This window comes from Panulirus ornatus, chromosome 17, assembly GCF_036320965.1.
Source record: "Panulirus ornatus isolate Po-2019 chromosome 17, ASM3632096v1, whole genome shotgun sequence".
In the NCBI taxonomy this organism is placed as follows: domain Eukaryota; kingdom Metazoa; phylum Arthropoda; class Malacostraca; order Decapoda; family Palinuridae; genus Panulirus; species Panulirus ornatus.
The window spans coordinates 50,416,609-50,437,492 of record NC_092240.1 but is presented as its reverse complement, the minus strand read 5'-3'; the positions used below and the strand labels follow the sequence as shown (position 1 = coordinate 50,437,492).

The 20,884-nt window shown below is 36.8% G+C and overlaps 1 protein-coding gene across 3 annotated transcripts in view; it reads left to right on the top strand.

Moving 5' to 3' along the window:
* The window catches only part of LOC139754738 (uncharacterized protein KIAA0513), a 49,040-nt gene that overhangs the window by 3,009 nt on the left and 25,147 nt on the right, over positions 1 to 20,884 (top strand). For all 3 annotated transcript variants that reach the window (XM_071672456.1, XM_071672459.1, XM_071672457.1), the window contains exons 2-6: positions 14 to 289; positions 2,270 to 2,452; positions 6,512 to 6,623; positions 10,545 to 10,673; positions 12,044 to 12,148. In XM_071672456.1, the coding sequence (XP_071528557.1) occupies positions 23 to 289; positions 2,270 to 2,452; positions 6,512 to 6,623; positions 10,545 to 10,673; positions 12,044 to 12,148 (796 nt within the window). In that variant the 5' untranslated portion in view covers positions 14 to 22. The remainder of the gene's footprint in view (positions 1 to 13; positions 290 to 2,269; positions 2,453 to 6,511; positions 6,624 to 10,544; positions 10,674 to 12,043; positions 12,149 to 20,884) is intronic.

Sequence of the window (20,884 nt, the reverse complement as noted above, 5' to 3'; positions counted from 1 at the left end):
TGAACACTTTCAGATTGTCATTATGACTTCAGCAGCAAATGAAACTAGCGGTGGATTTCTGCGGACTAGGTTGAGGTCTGCCCTTCATACATCAAATGACCTGCTATCTGGGATATCATCCAACATCTCTTCTCGCCTCTCTGTATTCTCTGTAGCGTCAGGAAATTCTAATGCATCATCAGAAAAGACACCTCCTGTTCCTGAGAAACCTCCAAGTACTCCACCTCTACAGCTCCCACCAAGTCCTGAGGATAGCCATCGTTCCCCTACCATGAAGGAGATGATTAAGGTAGGCTTTGTTAGTTCTTTGAATAAATGCCTCAAGTGATCAGCATTTGGTTGGATTGAATATTCCAGAATACTTTATTTGATCCTTGCAGTATATCTTATATTTAATAAATCCAGCTAATCTTAAGCATGGTGTCTCTTTGCTGTCACTTTATCATTTATTTCCACTGTTTGTGTTATCTGAGCTTGAAAAAATCTGTAAGACTTTTATCATACAAGCTGTTCATTGTGCTTCCATTCCCCTTCTTTTACAGGTCAAAATTAAAGAATTTGCAATCCTTGGGACCAAGCAGTGTTTAGATTTTGCATTCTGCATATTTTTGACTCTTGGTCCCCTGGATTATGGTGTGGAGAATTGATTTTTTTTACTATTTCTGCAATGATTGTAATAATTACAACTCTGCATACATTTTTAATATTACATATGCAGAACACAATGTGGCACTTGTGATAACTGATATCCTGCCATGAGTTAGATATAAAGAAACAAGCTAATGAGCTTAAGAATATGTAGAAAATTATATGCCATGATATTGTGTTAGCTTTTTGTATAGAAAACTTTATCCACTTCCTCGTACATTTTCAGAGATGATGTCACACATGTATGTTATTACTTACCAGCACTATGTGCCTGAGTATCAGGAGGGTTAGTGACTCTGCTTAGTGAGTCAGCACTGTAGTGGTTGTCAAGTTGCACTCTTGTGACTCAAGTAGCTGTCTTTTCTTTCTGCATCACTAACATGTGGACTACTGGCATTCGGTCCATAAACATACAATCTCTCCTTGTCATATGTAACACCCAACAGCACTTAACTAGTGCAGCTCATTCTTCATACCTCTAGATTTTCCTGAGCTGAGCACTGTGTGCTAGCCCTGCCTTTTGGCAAAATGGTAGGAGCAGTAGATAGAAGTAGTAGGTAGGAACATTTAGGCAGGAACATTAGAGAGAAACATTTGGTAAAAGTAGTACTTAGAAGCTTTCGATAGAAGTAGTCATTAGGAACATTAGGTTGGAGCTTCTGCAGAAAGTGCACTAGACTTGCCTTCTGCCATTGGTTTGTTAAGAGTGAGGCACTAAAGGCTAAGAAGTGGCAATGGAGCTCTTTAGTTATGGGGACTCAAATTTAGCTTCATTGAATTCTATTGGGTTCACGTCTGTCCATCTCCTTTTACTCAGTCTGTGATACAGTCATTTAGCTTTCTCTGTTGTCATCAACAAAACTCCTCATTACGCTTTGCTTTCTTTCATTGTTGACATCTGACATCATTATTATACAAAGTAATGAGGCTAATGCCACTCCATATGGCATCATAGATAGGATATCTTCCTTCTCAACATGAGTCAGTTTGCAACCACTTTGAACTTTCTGGTAGCTAGAAATTCTTTAATCCATCTTCCTGTCTTACCCTTGTTTAGCCACTGTCTCTAGCAAAATTTAATGGTTTACTTAGGACTGAAATGTGCCTGAAGTTATCGGGGCCTGAACATGCTGGAGGGTGTGAGGCTTGCATGGGATAGAGCAAATTAGTGTGATGTAGAGCACAAAGGGCATCATGGTGTAATTGGACTGAACCAGGAAATATGAAGTGGTCAAGGGAAACCACAGAAAGGTCTGTGAGGCTAGAGTGTGGATAGGGAGGCTCTGGTTTTGGTGTATTATACATGAAAAGCTAATGAGTGGATATGAGCAAATAATTGTTTTTTCATCCTGGCAGTACCTCTTTAACGCAGGAAATAATGAACAAATTAAAAAAGGATTGATATGTTGAGAGTAATTGCATTTGGGATTCCATCAACCTGTATCTTAAAAGTAATACAGTACTGCACTAGTGCAGAAAATGGTTAACATTTATGAAAAAAGAATGGACTTTTTATATTTTTTTTATACACTTTAGACCATAAATCATAGAATCTTCATAATAGTGAATATATGTTCATTGCCTTCCGTTGTACTGATTTTTTAATTTTACTTCTGTGCAGGAAACTTTTAAATTAGAAAACCTGCGTGAACTTCGACCCACTTTAGAGGAACTTATGCAGTCAGACTCTTCAACTGAACCTTCTACACTACCCACAAACACCCCAGAGTCACCTAAAACTGGTTTTCGTTACCACTTCAATAATTTTAATCAGGCATTACCCAAGAAACTGGTTGATTATAAGGTAAGATATTGAAAGAAAACTGGTTTATGACTTTTAGCTGCCCAGTGAAGCCCCATTCTAACAGACTAATAGGGTGGAAAGGCAGTTTCTTAAAGGTTAAATTCTGGTAGATCCCAAATATTTCCCCAGGAACATTACAAATTCGTCTTTGAGAAGTAGAAGACCAAATTGGAGGTGGAAGGATGGAGTGAAAAAGATTTTGAGTGATCGGGGCCTGAACATACAGGAGGATGAAAGGTGTGCAAGGAATAGAGTGAATTGGAATGATGTGGTATTCTGGGGTCGACTTGCTACCAGTGTATTGAGCCAGGGCATGTGAAGCGTCTGGGGTAAACTATGAAAAGTTTTGTGGGGCCTGGATGTGGAAAGGGAGCTGTGGTTTTGGTGCATTACATATGACAGCTAGAGACTGAGTGTGAACGAATCTGGCCTTTGTTGTCTTTTCCAAGCTTACCTTGTGCACGTGGGGGGGTTGCTGTTTTTCATGTGTGGCAAGGTGGTGATGGAATGGATAAAGGCAGCAAGTATGAATATGTACATGTGTATATATGTATATGTATGTATGTATACATTGAAATGTATAGGTATGTATATGTGTGTGTGGATGGGTGTTTATGTATATACATGTGTATTTGGGTGGGTTGGGCCATTCTTTCATCTGTTTCCTTGCACTACTTCTTTAACGTGGGAGACAGCGACTAAATATGATAAAAGAGTATATACTGTATATATTTATATACCTAGGTATATATATATATATATGTACCTTGGTCCAACATTGATCATTTATGTTGTAACACCCCCCCACTCCCAAAGCTGGGGGTATTCAGAGAGTAGCAAGACTACTCTTGAGTCAGAAGGAAATACCTCCAGAATTATTGTGGAATCAACTTAATTACCTGTTCAGAAACTGGGCTTGCTTAAGGTGCTAGTTATGTGTCCCACATTCATAACACTCAATTATTTTCAGCTTTTTGGCATTGCTTAAGTAAAGTTACTGGACCTATTAGCACATGCATCATATACTACTTCTGTAAATACTGTAGTTGCCTTGGAATATGGCTACCAAGTTTGTTTATGTCCCGATCAAGCTCACATCTCAAACTGGCAGTTAGTGACTACACTAGGTCTTGTTTTATCGTGAAATTTCTACTCACAATTTCCATGTTGGTATAGATTCACAGAAAGTAGTATTGCTCTATTTATGTATTCTGAAGTAGTGTAAGGATATGTGTTCAAGGAGAATGTTTATGTGAGTGAAATGGAGAAAAATGTTCCCTGAGGTGGTGTACCAACGGGCTGTCTCATATCCTCATGATACTCAGCATCCCTGTTTGAAGCTGAGCATCCTGGACTGTTTGATTACATCCTATTCTCAGTCCAGTTGTTCCTACCCTCACTGGACTAGATTTGTGATATGGACTTTCACACAACTTTTTTGTTATATCCCAGACTAAGTCCAATGGGGTCTAAGGGTCTCTTAAAAGCTAAATTTCAATACATCAAAGTCATTTAGAACAGGGATTCACTGTGTAATTGCCTATTACACTGTAATTCATGTAGTTTTAGCCACATTAGTGTGCATGATCATAGGAGGCCCCCAAGATGACATTTTGTGGCACTAGTATTTGAAAGTTAGGGTACAAGGTCATAGGAAGACGCCAAGTCCACATATTAGCGGAGGATTTGAAGATTTTTTAATGCTGTTTTCCATTAGTATTAAGATATTCAAATATATTGTATTTTTTTTTTTTAGTTATGATGGCATTTTTGATATCAAAGCAAAATTACATTAAGTTTATTTCTTATTTCTGTCACTGACAAAACCATTTAAGGAACACCAAGGTTTCATGTTCTTAATGTGTCATATAAAGGAGATCTATCTTACTTGAAAACATTAAGATATGTAGTGTAATGGCCAAATGCATCAACAAACATAGATGTCACATACTGAAATGGATAAACTTGCCTTTTAAGTGTATATGAACTGTTCACTGTACCCCCATCTCACTCCACAACCACCTACCTCAAACCCTCATCATCAGTATCCTCAGTATCATTGAATTGACTGATTTAACAGTGAAACGGCAACAGTTGTTAAATCAGAGAGTCTGATTTACATCATGGTAGAGTGTGGTAAATAGAAGGTAAGCTGTTTTGGGTATTTTTCATTATTGAGAATTAAGTTGGGGAAATTTTTGGTCAGGGTTTACAGTAATTCACAGTGACAATCTGTTCATCCATTGTTCATCTATCTGTTCATCTTCCTTCACTGGGAGGCACAGGCACACTTATTCTGCGACTTATCCTTTGTCATAACAGGAAAAGTTTAAATCAGAAACTTAGGGAACTTAATACTGTTGTTTTTCAGCTCCTAAAATCCATAACTGTAGTCTAGATTTTGTTTCAGTTAGGCCCCGTACGATAGGGTTTGATCTGGAACTAAGCGTGGCTCATAACCTGAAGAAATTACACCTTTGGCCATAGAACATGATACAGATGTTTGATATTTTCTGAACAATATTTCCACCTATTCTTATTTCAATCTCATTAACTGAGCCACAATGCTGACATCAAAAGTGTTCCATTGAACACCATTCTGATTGGTCTCTTACACCTATATTTTGGGTGAGATAGATAATGGACTTGACCTCAATCAAACTGAAACATTTAGGATAATAATTTTCCACTGATGGACATTGTAGCAATTATTTTGTACACTTGATCATAAGATACAGTATGTTTTTTGTGATTTTATTATGTTTTAGAAATACAAAACTAGGAATATTAAAGGAATTCTGTGGATATACTATTCTTAATAAGATAATGCTTACATTATTACATGCAGGTCTTGTTGCAGTTATTCAAGTGTAGTGGAGTATTAACTGGTTACATACTGCACTGTAATTGAAGGTATGCTTCATTCGTTAATACAGCTAATATATAGGTACTTAGTCAGCTCATTCTGTTGTAGGAAAATCAGATTAAATCATTTCACTTTCTCTGGTGCATATTGAATGTATTGGTTATTATTTCATTGATCTCTTTAGATGATTAAACTGAAAGAATAGGCTAGCTTCTCATAAATTGCTTTATCTGTGGTAAGAATTAACTGTATGATATTTGAATGTGTTCAGTGAGGGAAACCTAGAAAACATTTCTTTTTCAGTTTGTATATGTTTCCAAAGGTGCTTTAATCTGTTAAGCTGGATATTATTCACCCACACCACTTATTATATAGACTTTTGCCTTTGGAGTGAGTTGGACAGTGCTGTGATCACTATCAGAGGCTTCGAAATGCCACAGAAATTATGCTTTTTCCGTATGGGTTTATTCAGAATACATTAAGGATATCATGTATAGTATACCTTGTTGTTCTTTGCAATATATATATGATTTGGGCCTGTTGTTTGTAGTATTTGTTATTATAAGGCTTGCTCTAATCACATCAGCTCCTTTCCTGTACCAATTTGTTGCTGCATGTGGGCATTCATCAGGACCGAATGCTGAGTCGCAGAACACCTGCTTTGATCCAGAAGTGGATGTTTTCTTGTCTGAGCAACTCACATTTGGCATATCTTCTTCCTTCCCTTTTGTGACCATTGGTTTGATTTCTAGCCTCATTCAGAGTGAACTCTGAATTACGTACTACTTACCAAAGCAGAGAGTCCATAGTACATGTGCAAAGCGAGCTTTTGATGCTCTAGACAGATGGTCGCTGCCCATTTCAGAGACAGATGTTTCATCTGTCTCATGATGGGCACACAAAGACATTTAACAAGACAGAGTTGCTCAGGAAGCAAATTATTTCTTCTGCTCTAAAGATGACTCTTTTCTTTTGTAAAATGCACCTGTTATCACAAAATGCTGTATGTGTTATAAAGTTAAAACAGCTGATGTTTGTACATGTTGCAAACACAAAGCTATCCAGGGATATTTGTATATCTAATGTGCCTTAGAATATGACAAATATTTGGTATACAAATGTACGATGTCACAGTAATACTGTATTCATATTACTGAACACATCTAGTTCTAAAGCTGATGATTAATTGACAGCAACTGGCAATGAGAACCTTAAGTGGAGAAACTGGTGAGGGACCTTTAGAAGAAAATCAAGAATTGAATGCTTGTGCAATCAATGTAGAATGTGTAGATGACAAGAAAGAAGGTAAGCCTGTTTTATGTTGTGTTTGCTATTTTTCCACCATCATTTGAACTACTTATGTCTTATCTGTTGATCATCATTACCCTCTTCCCAGTTCATTAGGGTGAATCAGGTATGCATGGCTCTGAAATCACTCTTGGATGCCCTAGTGCATTATAGTGAAACTTGAATGTCCACATGAACAAAGTGCCTCTGAAGTTTTCACTTGATGCATCAATTATGTTTTAAACATAATTGATGCATCAAGTAAGATTAGCATCTCCATTCACACCATTTCCATACATCACCTGCATCTGTTGCACTGATCCCCAATTATTCCTTTCATCTGAAATATCGTTGATCCTAATTAAGTTTCTAATGTGGATCTTTCTGCCTCTTCCGTAGTCCTCCTCTTCTCCCTGTACCTTCTGCTGTGCTGCCATATATCTTCTTAACTAACCTGTCATCTGCCATATGTTCCACTTTCCCATACCACCTTGAAATGATTTTGTCCATGCAATTGTCTGATGTAAGGATTTCTTTACACTACATAGCCTTCTTACAGTTTCACTCTCTAGTTTGTCTACCCTTGTTGTTCCAGCTATACTTTGCACATTATCCATCTTTTTTGTTCCTACTTTTATCCTAACCTAATGTGTAAACACTTAGGTTTCACATCCCTGCATCATTATTGGAGCAAGTACTCTGTTATCCATGTTTCATGCACATTCTACACTTTAATTTTGCCATTTTCCAGAGCATTTAGTGCACCTACAATTTTTCTCATTTGGATGACTACATTTAACTCCAAGTTTTCCACTACCATGCTTATTAAACTTTACTACCGATTATCGAAAGTCATTCACAACTCTCATTTCTCATAGATGCAAACTGTAATATCTGATCTCAGATCTTTTCAAAACCCAGTATCTTATTAATTTTCATCATTCCCCCCCTGCATACATCATTGAAACAGCCCACCATCTTTTCCAGCCTGTCTCTGATTTAACTAACAACAGAGCATCATTTACATACAGCAACTGTGGCAACTTTCTTCATTGTTAGATATAACACCACAAGCACCCCACTTTGCTCTTATCTCATGTCATACCTCATCAGAAAATTTTGTTTGTACCTGTTTATTTCTCTTAGCTGTCATTTTTCACATTATTTCCTGTATTATTTCATTAGTATTGGTAATTAGACAGGATTTTGGTTGTGTTTTTCACCACATTCAGTCAAAAGTGAAATCAATGTTTATTCTTCTCAGACATATGGTAGTTATGCCAGAGAACAATAGTGTGAATCCCAGCAGAGTGAAAATAAATTTTGTTTGACAAAAGTCAAATTGCATATTTGCTAATTCGGTACTTAATGGATGAGGCTCTTGCAGCACTCGGGAAGCTGTTCACATCCTCCGGTTGGGACCACAGGTCATAAAATGTTGTGATGTTGAGTGTGAGTCTATGTACAGAGTGCTGAGCCATTGAGAAATTAGTGTTTGTTACCTTCTTTATGGTGGATGCATTGTGGGCATGGAAGGTCTTGGGAAATGTTGAGACAGTGTTAGTAGTGTTTTAGGGATGAGTGATGTCCAAAACTTAAGTGGGAGAGTATGATTTGTGTTTGTTTGGGGAGTGTAGTTTCTGATGAGTGTATTTGTGGTGGGTTGATGTTTAAGACTGAGTCGAAAAGTTGGTAGTTTAGTGATTGTTGGGTTATTTCAGTGTGTATTAATGTTTTGTCAGCGTCAAATTTGTTGGGGGGGGAATCTGTCTACCAGGGTTGGGATTGATGTCACCAGCTTGCATTAGTAGTTAGGAGATGATATGTGTTAATGCATAAAATGTTTGGGTACAACCTGTTCCAGTGCATCAACTGGAGACAGCATGAACCTGTGCTCCACCCAGGAGCACAGAAAGTTTCCTTGTATGAGTTAGTAAGGTCAGTGCTTAATGTATTCCCTCAGTGGATGGAAGGCTTGCACATAGGTTGATTGGAATCATACCTGGTCTGTCACAGCTAGACTGGGTCCCTTCTGTAGAGTTCTTGCAGTGCTCATGAAGCAGGCTAGATGCCTTCAGTACTTTCCCTGTTTTGAGCTAGTGTTAAGGGTCTCTGTCAGACAGATCAGAGGACCCTATTTTCTCCCAGCATCTTCTCCAAGTAGTATACTCTGTTTGGGCAGACAATTATCCATATCAGACATTATAATGATTTTCATTGAGAACATTTTTGATTGGTTGGTAAGGATATTCACCATATGTATGGATCATGGTGAAGTGCCTGAAGATTAGCAGAATGTATGTAAAGTGCCACTTTATAAAGACAAAGGGGATAAAGGTGGATGTTCAAGTTACAGAGGCATAAGTTTGTTGAATATACCAGGTAAATTGTATGGGAGGGTATTGATTGAGAGGCATGTACTGAGGATCAGACTGGGAAGGAGCATTGTGGTTTCAGAAGCAGGAAGATATGTATGGAACGGGTGTTTACTTTGAAGAATATGTGTGAGAAATTCTTAAAAAAACAGATGGATTTGTATGTGGCATTTATGGATCTGAAAAATGCATATGATAGGGTTGATAGAGATGCTTTGTGAAAGGTCTTAAGAATATATGGCATGGGAGGTAAGCCACTAGAAGCAGTAAGAAGTTCTTATCAGGGGTGTTAGGCATGTGTACAGGTAGAAAGAGAGGAAAGTGATTGGTTCCCAGTGAGGGTCGGTCCACAGCAGAGGTGTGTGATGTCACTATGATTGATTGATTTGGTTATGGATGAGATGGTTAAGGAGGGGCAAGGATATAGTCTTTTGGGGATGAGAGGGCTTGAGAAGCAAGTCAGTTGTAGTTCACTGACGATACAGTGCTGGTTGCTGATTTGAGTAAGAAACTGCCAAAGTTGGTGATTGAGTTTGGAAAAGTGTGTGAAAGGAGAGAGTTGAGAGTAAATGTGAAGAAGAGCAAAGTTATTCAGCAGGGTTGAGGGACAAGTTAGTTTGGATGCAAGTTTGAATGGAGAAAAATTGGAGGAAGTGAAGTGTTTTCACTATCTGATAGTGGACCTATCAGCGAATGGAAACACAGAAGTGGAAATGAGTCATAGGGTGGGGGAGGGGCAAAGGTTCTGGGGGTGATGAAGAATGTGTGGAAAGAGAGAGCGTTATCTTGGAGAGCAGATATGGGTATGTTTGAAGGATTGGTAATTCTGACAATATTATATGGTTGCAAGGCATGGGTTATAGATAGGGTTGTATGGAGGAGGGTGGATGTGTTGGAAATTAAATGTTTTAGATCATTCTGTGGAACTCTTCAAGTGAAAACTGAGCAGGTTTTTATGTCTGTGAGATGGGTGCAAATGTAGCTCAGAAAGGAAAATATGCAAAGTAGCACTGAGGACAGCTAGTGGGAAAAACATCTGATTGAATTTTTGGAAACTTCCCCCAGTACGTAAACTCCAGTCTATGACTGGTATCTAAAGAGGTGGAGCAGATGATCCTACCATGTGTTCTAATTATTGATTGTTATGAATAAGGGAATAAGGTGTTTTTTAACGTGAAGACACTTGGAACCTCTAATATCCTGAAGTGTTGTTAGAGTGAGTTACAGTCAAAAAGATTTTCACATCATAGATGCTCTTTTCTTGTCAAGACAGGAATAGTGGTCCATATTAATTTTATCAGTAGCCACTTTAACCTCACTGTCATAGTTGGGAATCATTGTTATAGAAATCTAAAGTTGTTTTTAACAGGGCCCTATGTGAATGCATATGAATTTAGGCTATTGCTCTCAAAAGACAGATCTTAAGTAGATTAATTGCAGTGTGACATGGATGTTTCAAAATATGCCTGTGGTTAAGAATTTGCTTTGAACTTTTACATACATTGTCAAATTCTTCTTTACATTTTTGAAATTTTATTAATTCAATAAGTTTTGGTATTCACAGCCCTTGCAGAAGAATCACGAGATATTGTTGAGGGGGCAAGTACCTGCTTATCTTCACGTTCTTTCAACTCCATGCACTCTCTGTATGCTACTGGCCCAGACCCTTATGACAAATTGAAATGTAGGCCAGGTAAGTTTCTTATAAGTGTAATGTTAACCCTGTTGTTCAAATGTGTTTTTTGGATGACACACCTTTCTCATTCTTTCTCATCCAATGGGAAACCAATCATAACTTTGTTTTTCTTACTTAGCATGTGGCAAACAGATTTATGGTATCAATAAGTGCAAAGTTTTGCATATTGTTAGGTAGCTACAGTATAAATTCTTTAGAGCTATAAAAAGTAAATGAGGAAAAATACTTGGATCCAATTAATGTATGATGATCTAAAGCCGAATAAGTAGTGCTCAGAAATATTAATAAAGGGCAAACAAAATTCTTGGGTGTATAGGTAGGGCTGTCAAATTTAAAACAAGTTTGATTATCCTCACTCTTACTGGGCATTGGTGCATCTCCAGATTGATTATTGTGTTCAGTTTCGGTCACCCTACTTAAAAATTACATAAATAGAATGGAGAGAGTACAGAGGCAAGCTTTCAAGATGATTACAGAACTGAGAACAGATGCTCTGAGAGCTGACTAAAATGACTTAAATTTACCTAACTTAGAAAAGAGAAGTTAAGATGGGTAGTCAGGTTTATCAAATGTTTTAATAATCTCAGTTTAACAAGCTACTTAAGGAGACTTTTCTAATTTCACATGTAGTAATAGATATAGACTTTTGCAAAAATGTTTTCCCTTGAATGAGGTAAAGTACTTTTCTTCAGTGGGATTGCTATCAAATGGAATGATTTACTATTTAGAATAGTAGAATGCAAAACTATAGATATGTTTCAGAAGACACTATATAAAAATTTTGCTTCAGACCCATGACTGACATACCTTGCACTTCCTTAGTTTAATGAAAAGTTTACATATTTCCACTCTTACCAAACGATTCTCTGAGTTTTTGATATCTTGTTGTTTGATCTGTTGCTATGTGAATTCCTATGCAATTTTATTCCTTTGTAATCCTGTTGTAAATAGCCCTCTAACATTGCTAAATAGTTGAGGGGTATTTTCATCCCAGTGAGAACTGATGAGGTTACAGGTTCCATTTTTTACTCAAAGGCAGCCACTTTCCATTTTCATGATCTGAAGCAAATTTAGAAATACCATTTCGAACATTAGAATCCACAACAATGGAAAGTTCAGATAAGAATCACATGAGATTTAAGGTTAGCAAAATATTTGTGATATTTTCTTTATTTTTTTGTAAACATCAGAAGTAGATACATATTGATGTTAAGAGCAATTGCATACAGATACTCATACATTTCATATGATTGTGATACAGCTTGTAGTTAGAGATTTACATAGTTTACTGTGATGTCCCTCTTAGAACTTCATACTGTGAGAAATTAAACCGACCATGAATATTGCATTGAGAATGTTGTTTTCAGATATTATCAGTAGTGGAACACCAAGTGATGGAGAAGGTCTGGGACATTCAACAAGCTTAGACTCAACAGACTCTGACCCTCATAAAAAACTGTGGATTAGATCAGGTTTGTTCTCATTTGTTTTTATAACACTTTTGCTGTCTTAGGGTATTAGAATTTCAGATTTTTATACCAGCTCATATATTCGAATTATAATCAGTTGTATAAATGATTAAACTGAGAGGTAGCATGAAAAGGATTAATGATGAAAATCTACATTTTTTAGTAGAATAGCTTTCAGATTTTTTTTTTTTTTTTAGAAAACTATTTAGACTCTAATATATATCATCTCAGGCTTATGTGTGAATGAACAGTATATAAGATAGAGAAGAGTGAAAAGCTGGAAGCTTGGAATGATTTCATGAATGTGAATGTTTACCATTTCCGGTACACAAATCAACAAATTCTTTGTAATGCTCAGGATCAAACCTGGGGTATGTGGTAGTGAACCTTGCATATCATCACTTAAAACTTCGTGTTCTTGTGGTGTGATACTTTCCCCAGATGAATCTTGTTTTGATCAGTGTCAGAACAAAATTGTGGCTTGTAAGAATAAAAGAAACTTGTGATATGCTGCACACAAGCTATATATATATATATATATATTTTTTTTTTTTTTTTTTTTTTTTTTTTTTTTTTTTTTTTTAACTTGTCGCTGTCTCCCGTTAATATAATATATATATATATATATATATATATATATGTATTCCCTGGGGATAGGGGAGAAAGAATACTTCCCACGTATTCCCTGCGTGTCGTAGAAGGCGTCTAAAAGGGGAGGGAGCGGGGGGCTGGAAATCCTCCCCTCTCATTATTTTTTTTTTTTTTTATTTTTCCAAAAGAAGGAACAGAGAAGGGGGCCAGGTGAGGATATTCCCTCAAAGGCCCAGTTCTCTGTTCTTAACGCTACCTCGCTAACGCGGGAAATGGCGAATAGTTTGAAAGAAAGATATATATATATATATATTTTAATCTTTATTTATTATAGTACTAGATCACCATTTCCCTCGTCAGTGAGGTAGCGCCAGGAAACAGATGAAGAATGACCCATCTACTCTTATACACACATTTATACATACATGCACATACACATGCACATACATATACATACACATACATATACATACACATACTCGTACAGAGACATATACATATATACACATGTACATATTCATACTTGTTTTCATCCATTCCCAGCGCCACCCCACCCAACAGGAAACAGCATCGCCTCCCCCTTCATCAGTGAGGTAGTGCCAGGAAAACAGACAAAAAAGGCCACATTCATTCACACTCAGTCTCTAGCTGTCATGTGTAATGCACCAAAACCAAAGCTCCCTGTCCACATCCAGGCCCCACAGACCTTTCCATGATTTACCACAGATGTTTCACATGCCCTGGTTCAGTCCATTGACAGCATGTCGACCTTGGTATATATATAAAGCATGGAACACACAGCTGACTCACTTTCTAGACCCCCTCACTGCCAACAGATTGCATATTCATCTGTCTCTCAAGACCCTTTCATTAACCTCTCTCACCTCTCCATCCATTAACATAGTAAACAGTCATGGTGACAGTGTATGGGATTTCTTTAATTGTTTATTCAGATTTCATTAGCTTATTGTTATCTTGTACATGAATTCAAATTTTTTTTTGTTTGATGGTTATCTTTCATCACTATGAGTACAAACTGCTTAGTTTTCTTCCTATAGCTGATAGATATATTATTGATGTATGATGATAACGGGGGTTTTACTAGACTTTGCCTGTTGTGGTTATGCTGCAACTGAAAAGTCACCTTTGGTGAGGTTGTATTTTCAGAATACAATCTCATCAAAAACCTTTTGCTCCATAGGAGTTCATCCTTTCCCCACTACTGATGGTAGCAAAGCCTTGAAACTCCAGAGACCCCAGGAGAAGGGACTCTAAGGTTATATGATGATAATTCTTTTTTTTTCATACTATTCGCCATTTCCCACATTAGTAAGGTAGCATTGAGAACAGAGGACTGAGCCTTTGAGGGAATATCCTCACTTGGCCCCCTTCTCTGTTCCTTCTTTTGGAAAATTGAAAACGAGAGGGGAGGATTTCCAGCCCCCCTACGACATGCAGGGAATATGTGGGAAGTATTCTTTATCCCCTATCCCCAGGGATAATATGATGATAATATTAGTGGTAATAATGGTAGAATGATACTCTCCCCCCCTTTCACTGGCAACTTGAATCTTTCATCCCACCACTCTCTACCCTTTCTCACATGCCCACTCTTACCTACAGCTTGCCATTCACTTCTCTTTTACACATAAGCACTTCTTTCCTAAATACCTCCTATTCCTTGCCTGCTCCTGTAGTTTCAGTTGCTCTCACCTTTTGCCATTCTTTTCTTAGTCTCCTTTGGTACCTCTTAATACATATGTTTTTTCCAAGCTCACTCACTTCCACCTCTGTCTTCCCACCCATATCATTTCCTCTTTCTATAAAGCCTCAAGAAACTTTCACCCCTCGCCTCCACCAAGTAGTGATTAGACATCCCACCAAGCTATCCCTCTCTGCACATTCACATTTAAGAATCTTTCTTTTGTCTACATATCAGTTAGAATGTATTCCACCATATCCTGCTAATCATCTACCCCACTCACCCACAAATACTGAGGACCCATTTTAGCTAATTTCACACTACATGTTAGCAGTGTCCAAAGGTCTACTGTATTACATCACAAATGTTAGGCCTTTTGGCTTCTCTTATACAGTTCCTGAAATAATGGAATGTTTCACATGAAAGAATATGGGGTTCTGTTCAAAATTCAGAATAAATGAATTTTGAGCACACACATTCTGTCTCATGACCTATTCCATCATTGCAGGATCTAAAAGTCTTGTACTGCTATATATGGTATGAAAGAAGCCAAAAGACTTGAACCATTATTGATGTACAAAATACTCAAGAATGTGAGTAGAATCATTACACAGCCTGAGAGAAGGCTTGGAAGGCCTGAGAGATACAAAATGAAGCTGTGATAATCATTCTTGGCTGCCCTGAAACAACAGAGATTCTAAGATTCTAAACATGAGGGAACAGCTTGGTCACCCTAATATCAGAGACAGAATAACTGAAATCAGTCTTCTTATTGGGATCCAGATGCTTAGGCAAACACATCCTCGTCCATGTAAAGAAGCATTCCTCTCAAGTGGAAGACATCCATCCAGATGGGTTACTGTTTTAGAATATATGTTATTCATGAACTTTACCATGAGTTACAGCAATCACGCTATCCTGCCCCATGGGAAATTAACATCTTTGATATGATTGTTAATGTTGAGAGTAAATAATGACACTTGTTACCCGGTTGAAACCATGACCGACTGTAATCTCTGACAAAGGACATAAACAAACCACTGCTGCTGGTGGAAGTGCTATTGTTGTAACACATACTCGTGGTTTTTTTAATAACATCAGATTCAGGGTCAGTAATTGGGCATTCACACTCCAAACAGAATTATTTGCTACCCTTATGGCCTTAAAATTTGTTGAAAAACTCTAAATGTGATAGTCTCATTATAGGTGATTCTCTCATCATTAACTGCATTATACTTGCTTCATGATTGTAATATGCTTGTGTCTGAAGCACGAAACATGTATAACAAAATTACTTATGTTGGGCTGATAGTCCACTTTCTCTTCATTTCTCTTCAGTCCAATCATTGTTGTTTAACTGATGTAAAATTCACCTACCATTAGAATTGCCAAATATTCATTGTGTTGACCAATTCTATGTTAATACTTTTCTCACTATGTAACCTATAATGTATTTCACTCATTGTTCATTCTGTATCCTCTATTGTGCCACACAGGAAGGGTAGGAGTGCACAATAGAATAGCTGCTCATGCAACAAAACTCAAATCAATGAGCTAACATGAAGTGATTGTCGTCACACATTTTAGACTTGATTACTAAATTTCATTTATAGTTACTTTAGCCACATTGAGTCCTCATTTAAGAAGCAGGGAGTAGTGATGCTGTTTCCTGTGGGACAGGGTAGTGCCAGAATGGATGAAGGCAAGCAGTAGAATATGTACATGTGTATATTTGTATATGTCTGTGTATGTGTATGTACATGTCTGTGTATGTATATGCTTGTATATGAGTGGATGGGCCATTCTTTCTTTGTCTGTTTCCTGGCACTACCTCACTGACAGGGGAAATAGCAATCAAGTATGATGAAATATACATATGTGTTTATCCATTTATTTATTTATCTATCCTGGGGATAGGGGAGAAAGAATACTTCCCATGTATTCCCTGCGTGTCGTAGAAGGCGACTAAAAGGGGAGGGAGGGGGGGGCTGGAAATCCTCCCCTCTCGTTTTTTTTTTTAATTTTCCAAAAGAAGGAACAGAGAAGGGGGCCAGATGAGGATATTCCCTCAAAGGCCTAGTCCTCTGTTCTTAACGCTACCTCACTAATGCGGGAAATGGCGAATAGTATGAAAAAAAATTTATTTATTATACTTACCGCCATCTCCCGCATTAGCAAGGTAGCACAAGGAAACAGACGGGGAATGGCCCAGCCCACCCACATACTCATGTATATACATAGATGCTCACACATGCACAAATACATATACATTTCAATGTATACATACATATGCATACACAGACATATACATATATACACATGTACATATCCATACTTGCTGCCTTCATCCTCTCTGCAGGTAGAAAATCCTTTAGATTTGCATTGATGTATTTAAGTTAAAGGAAGAAAATTAGGCAGTTTATGTTTATAGCTCCAAAAAACAAGTATTAAGTGAAAAATTTTTGCTTTGCGTTTCTGTAAAGGAGGAGGGTTAAGGAACTCAAGCACTGGATTTAGATGAAGTAAAGGACTGAAAGGAAATTTTTTTTTGCAAGTAGCAAAACTTTTTCATTTCTTTTTAGTTTTTACATATTTTTGGCTGTCTTCACTTTGCTCTCCTACCAAGTAGTTTTTATCATACTTTTAAACTTATCTTACCCTCGTGCTCCAGGATTCTCTCAGGCTCCTGTAGTGCTCAGGAAACTGGCCACATCCCTTATGCAGGACCACAGAGTGTAGTGATTTTGTGTGTGTGTCGTTTTGGGATGAACATGGGAAGATGAGTTGTTGGTGTTCAGCATCTTCATTATGGAAGTTTCATCTGAGGCATAAGGGGTTTTGTAGTATGTTAAATCAGTGCTTGTATTGCTGGAGAGATGGATGGGGTCCACAACACATGAGAAAAAGTTACTCATATTGATCAAGTGAGTCTAGTTTCAAATACGTTTATCTCTGGTGGAGTGGAGTTTAAGACTCCATTATCAGGTCATGTATTTAGTGCATGTCAAGTTATTTCACTTTGTGCATTTTGTTGTTATTATAGTTGGTAAGGGAGAGGATCTGTGAGTATAGGTTGTTAGATTTTAGAGAGAAGGTAATCTTTTTGTTTTTCGTAAGGAGTTGTTGGTTGGTTGTGGAATGTTTTAGATGGAATGGGTCTATTGCTTTTGCAAAAAAATGAGTGCCAGGCATATTGAGGTGAGATTGTATTGGAAGTATTTTACTTGTGCAGGTGGTAAATGTTTGTGCTTGCCAAACAGTGAATGATTGTTCTGAGTACTCTATTTTGTATACTTTACAGATTTTTATACTCGTTACAATATTTGTTACGGCAAAGACCATCATCATCTTGGCTTGCTCATAAATTCACACTTCTTTTGCTTATTCCCCTACTTTTCTGACTTGATTAACTCTCATGCCATATTTCATCTAAAGTTTAAGCAACCCTTCATTCTTTGCTTGTTAATATCATCACCTCCTGAGCTGAAATCCAAAGGAAAATACTTTGCATAGCAGTAGTTAGACTAACCCTGTCTGGCAGCAAAATGTATGATTGTATGATTGATGCTCTAATGCCAAAGTGTTGGAATGATATTCTGTTTTCATTGATAGGAAAGACCTTATTTAGTTTGTGTAGCTACAGATTTTGTCAAGAAGACTGCTAATCAGCAATTTAACATTTGATTTATCACATTTTGATTAAGTTAGCCTGACATGATATATAGGACATCAAACATGGTATTACATATGATGATGACAGAATAGTTTGAACTGAATGTAAATGGTTATTACGTGTAGATTGTAGAGTTCATGTCATTGTTAAGATTTTTAACACATGATATTTGATATCTAATGAAATGTCTATGGTAGTATTTATGTAAGTGTTAAGATTTTTAACATGTGATATGTAAGGAGAATTTTTCGCAACTGTTGAATGGGTTTGAAAGTGTTTTTAGTAAGATTTCAGTGAAAAGGTATTTCATTAGTCATATAACTTAATCAGTTTTTCTTTATATTTTGTAAGATATATCCTAAACTCAAGACGTACAACACTGTGCTATATAATAATTATCTTCATGTTGTCGTTCCTGCTGTTAGAGGGCCTGTCAGGTAAGATGGGTTCATCCCAAAATTCCCAAGAGATCCTTACCTCTGTTAGTTCATGTGGCCTCCCAAGACCTGCCTGCATTCAGCATTTTCTCAGAGTGAACTGTCTCTTTCTCTCCATCACTTTGTTATACTAAATGTTTCACTGCACTGAACTTTGTCATGTAGTAAAGCAGATGATTAGAGGATGAATTTTATTCTTAAGTTCATACCTTTTAAATGCAGTTCAGATAAGAGAAGAAGTCACATTGTAATTCAGAGGATGGAGGAAGGGACTGCTTAACATTTCTAGTACGTGATTTTCCCTTAATACTTCACAAGTCTCACAGCTAATGACATTGTTAGTCCCTTAGATGTCGTGTGTTAGATCACATGCACCTACTGTAGATCCATTGAAGCTACACTCAAGTTTGATCTTCTTCATTATTATTACATTATTGATACTTAAATGTCTCACTAAGTTTTCCTTTCCGACTCTCAAAATATGCATTTTTCAAGTCGTTTGAATCTGTATTTAACCTTAGTTTTAACGCTGTTCACATAACTTTGAGGAAAAGAAATCGCTTGAGAAGTATATTTTGTCCTCAACTTTTGTGCTACAAATATGTAGAAGTTTTGTAGTTGTTTCAGAACAACATGATGAAAAGTCCAGGAATAAAGCCTGAATGTCAAGCGAGTTGCCTTTGCGCACGTTTATCACTTATTTTACCTACACTGAAAAATTCATTACTGATTGTTATTTCATGTTTTATGTATAAAATGAATGTAGTTATAATCACTATGATTGATTCATTGATAATTTTTCATAACAGCAAAGCTGTAAAAGTTTGTAAAAATTACCAGCTGCACCAGTTGGATGCAGTAATATCAAAGTAATGCTGGTACTAGCAACACTATCTTCACTTTTGCCAGAAAATCTAGGTCAAATTTCAGTGCTGGAAGAGTCAGTGTTCATATAATCACTATCCTCATGATCCAAATGTTTCAGGATTATCATTTTCTGCCTGATCTTCTAAATCTAGCTAAAAGCCACTTAAAATGGCATTGGCATGGCTGGAGGACGACTGACTGTGGGTAAGAATTACTGCCCACTGGTACCTCAGCCACCATGTAGGCTAGGAGCTCAGCCTTCATATTAAGGCATAAAACTCAGCGTGTAACTATCCACCTAGCAGCATCACTCAGCTCATGTAAATTTCAGTCTAGAGACATTAAGGGGTTAAGCAGATTTTATTACAACAAAGCCATTTTTTTTTTTGTACAGATCTTTTCTCTCAAAATTCCGATATAGAATGAAATGACATCTTCCATGCCCATTTACTATTTGACTGATACCAAATATGATATCAATTTTAAAGTGAGTGGGACTTTTGATCCTGTTGTATGAATCAAACTGTGAGCTGATTATTAAAAGTGTTTGTAGTGTTTTCAAAGTTCATTCTTTTACTCAAGGAGTTTAATTTTTTCAGCACAAATAAGAAACTAAGGAAGCTAAATTTGAATGTTTTAATTAAGTAGAATGCTGAGAGTAAAGCTATTTTCCACATGATCAATGAAATTTGATTATTCCAATTTATCACTGTATATTCTCTTTGCAACTTGTATGCTGAACATAGATATGCACTAAATTTTTTTTCAATTACTTGCATTGTTGAATGAATATATGATTAAGAAATAATGTATGATAGATTTTCAAAGTCAATAAAGTTTGTATTTTTTCATTCTCTCATAACTGTCTTAAATTTTTCCTATTGTACATATTGCACCTACCACATAGTTGTTATGTTTTTGAAATTATCATTATTGAAAAGGCTTTTCTTAAAAGGACTAGAATTAGCAGCACAGTTTGCTTTTTATTCAGATATGTTTATTCTGGATCTTCTGTACAAATATCATGTACATTTAATTTTGGAGATACCTTTTATTCTATCTCTGATTTCCTTAATATTCTGATATATGGCTCTGATATTTAAACAGGTGGATTGCCACAATAATGACAGATGATTTTTATATTATAACCGGAGTTAGATTAGGTTTTTTGTATTTTCTTATAATTCATGAATGCTTCATAGTCATTTAAAAATTTTTTGCTGGCCAGGGAATTTGATTTGAGGTAATGCATGTCACTCAAAAACAAAGCATATATGCATGGACATATCCATGCACACACAAGTGCTCACTCTTTCTGCATACTAAAGGAAAGTGCAGATGCACAGAACAGGCCACTTGAGATGAGACGTTGGATGAGGAAATGATAGTTATTACCTGTTAGTTAATGACTTGTAAGTTTGCAGTTTGTGTTCTTTTAAAACCTCGTAACTTAGAAAGTGTCATTCTGA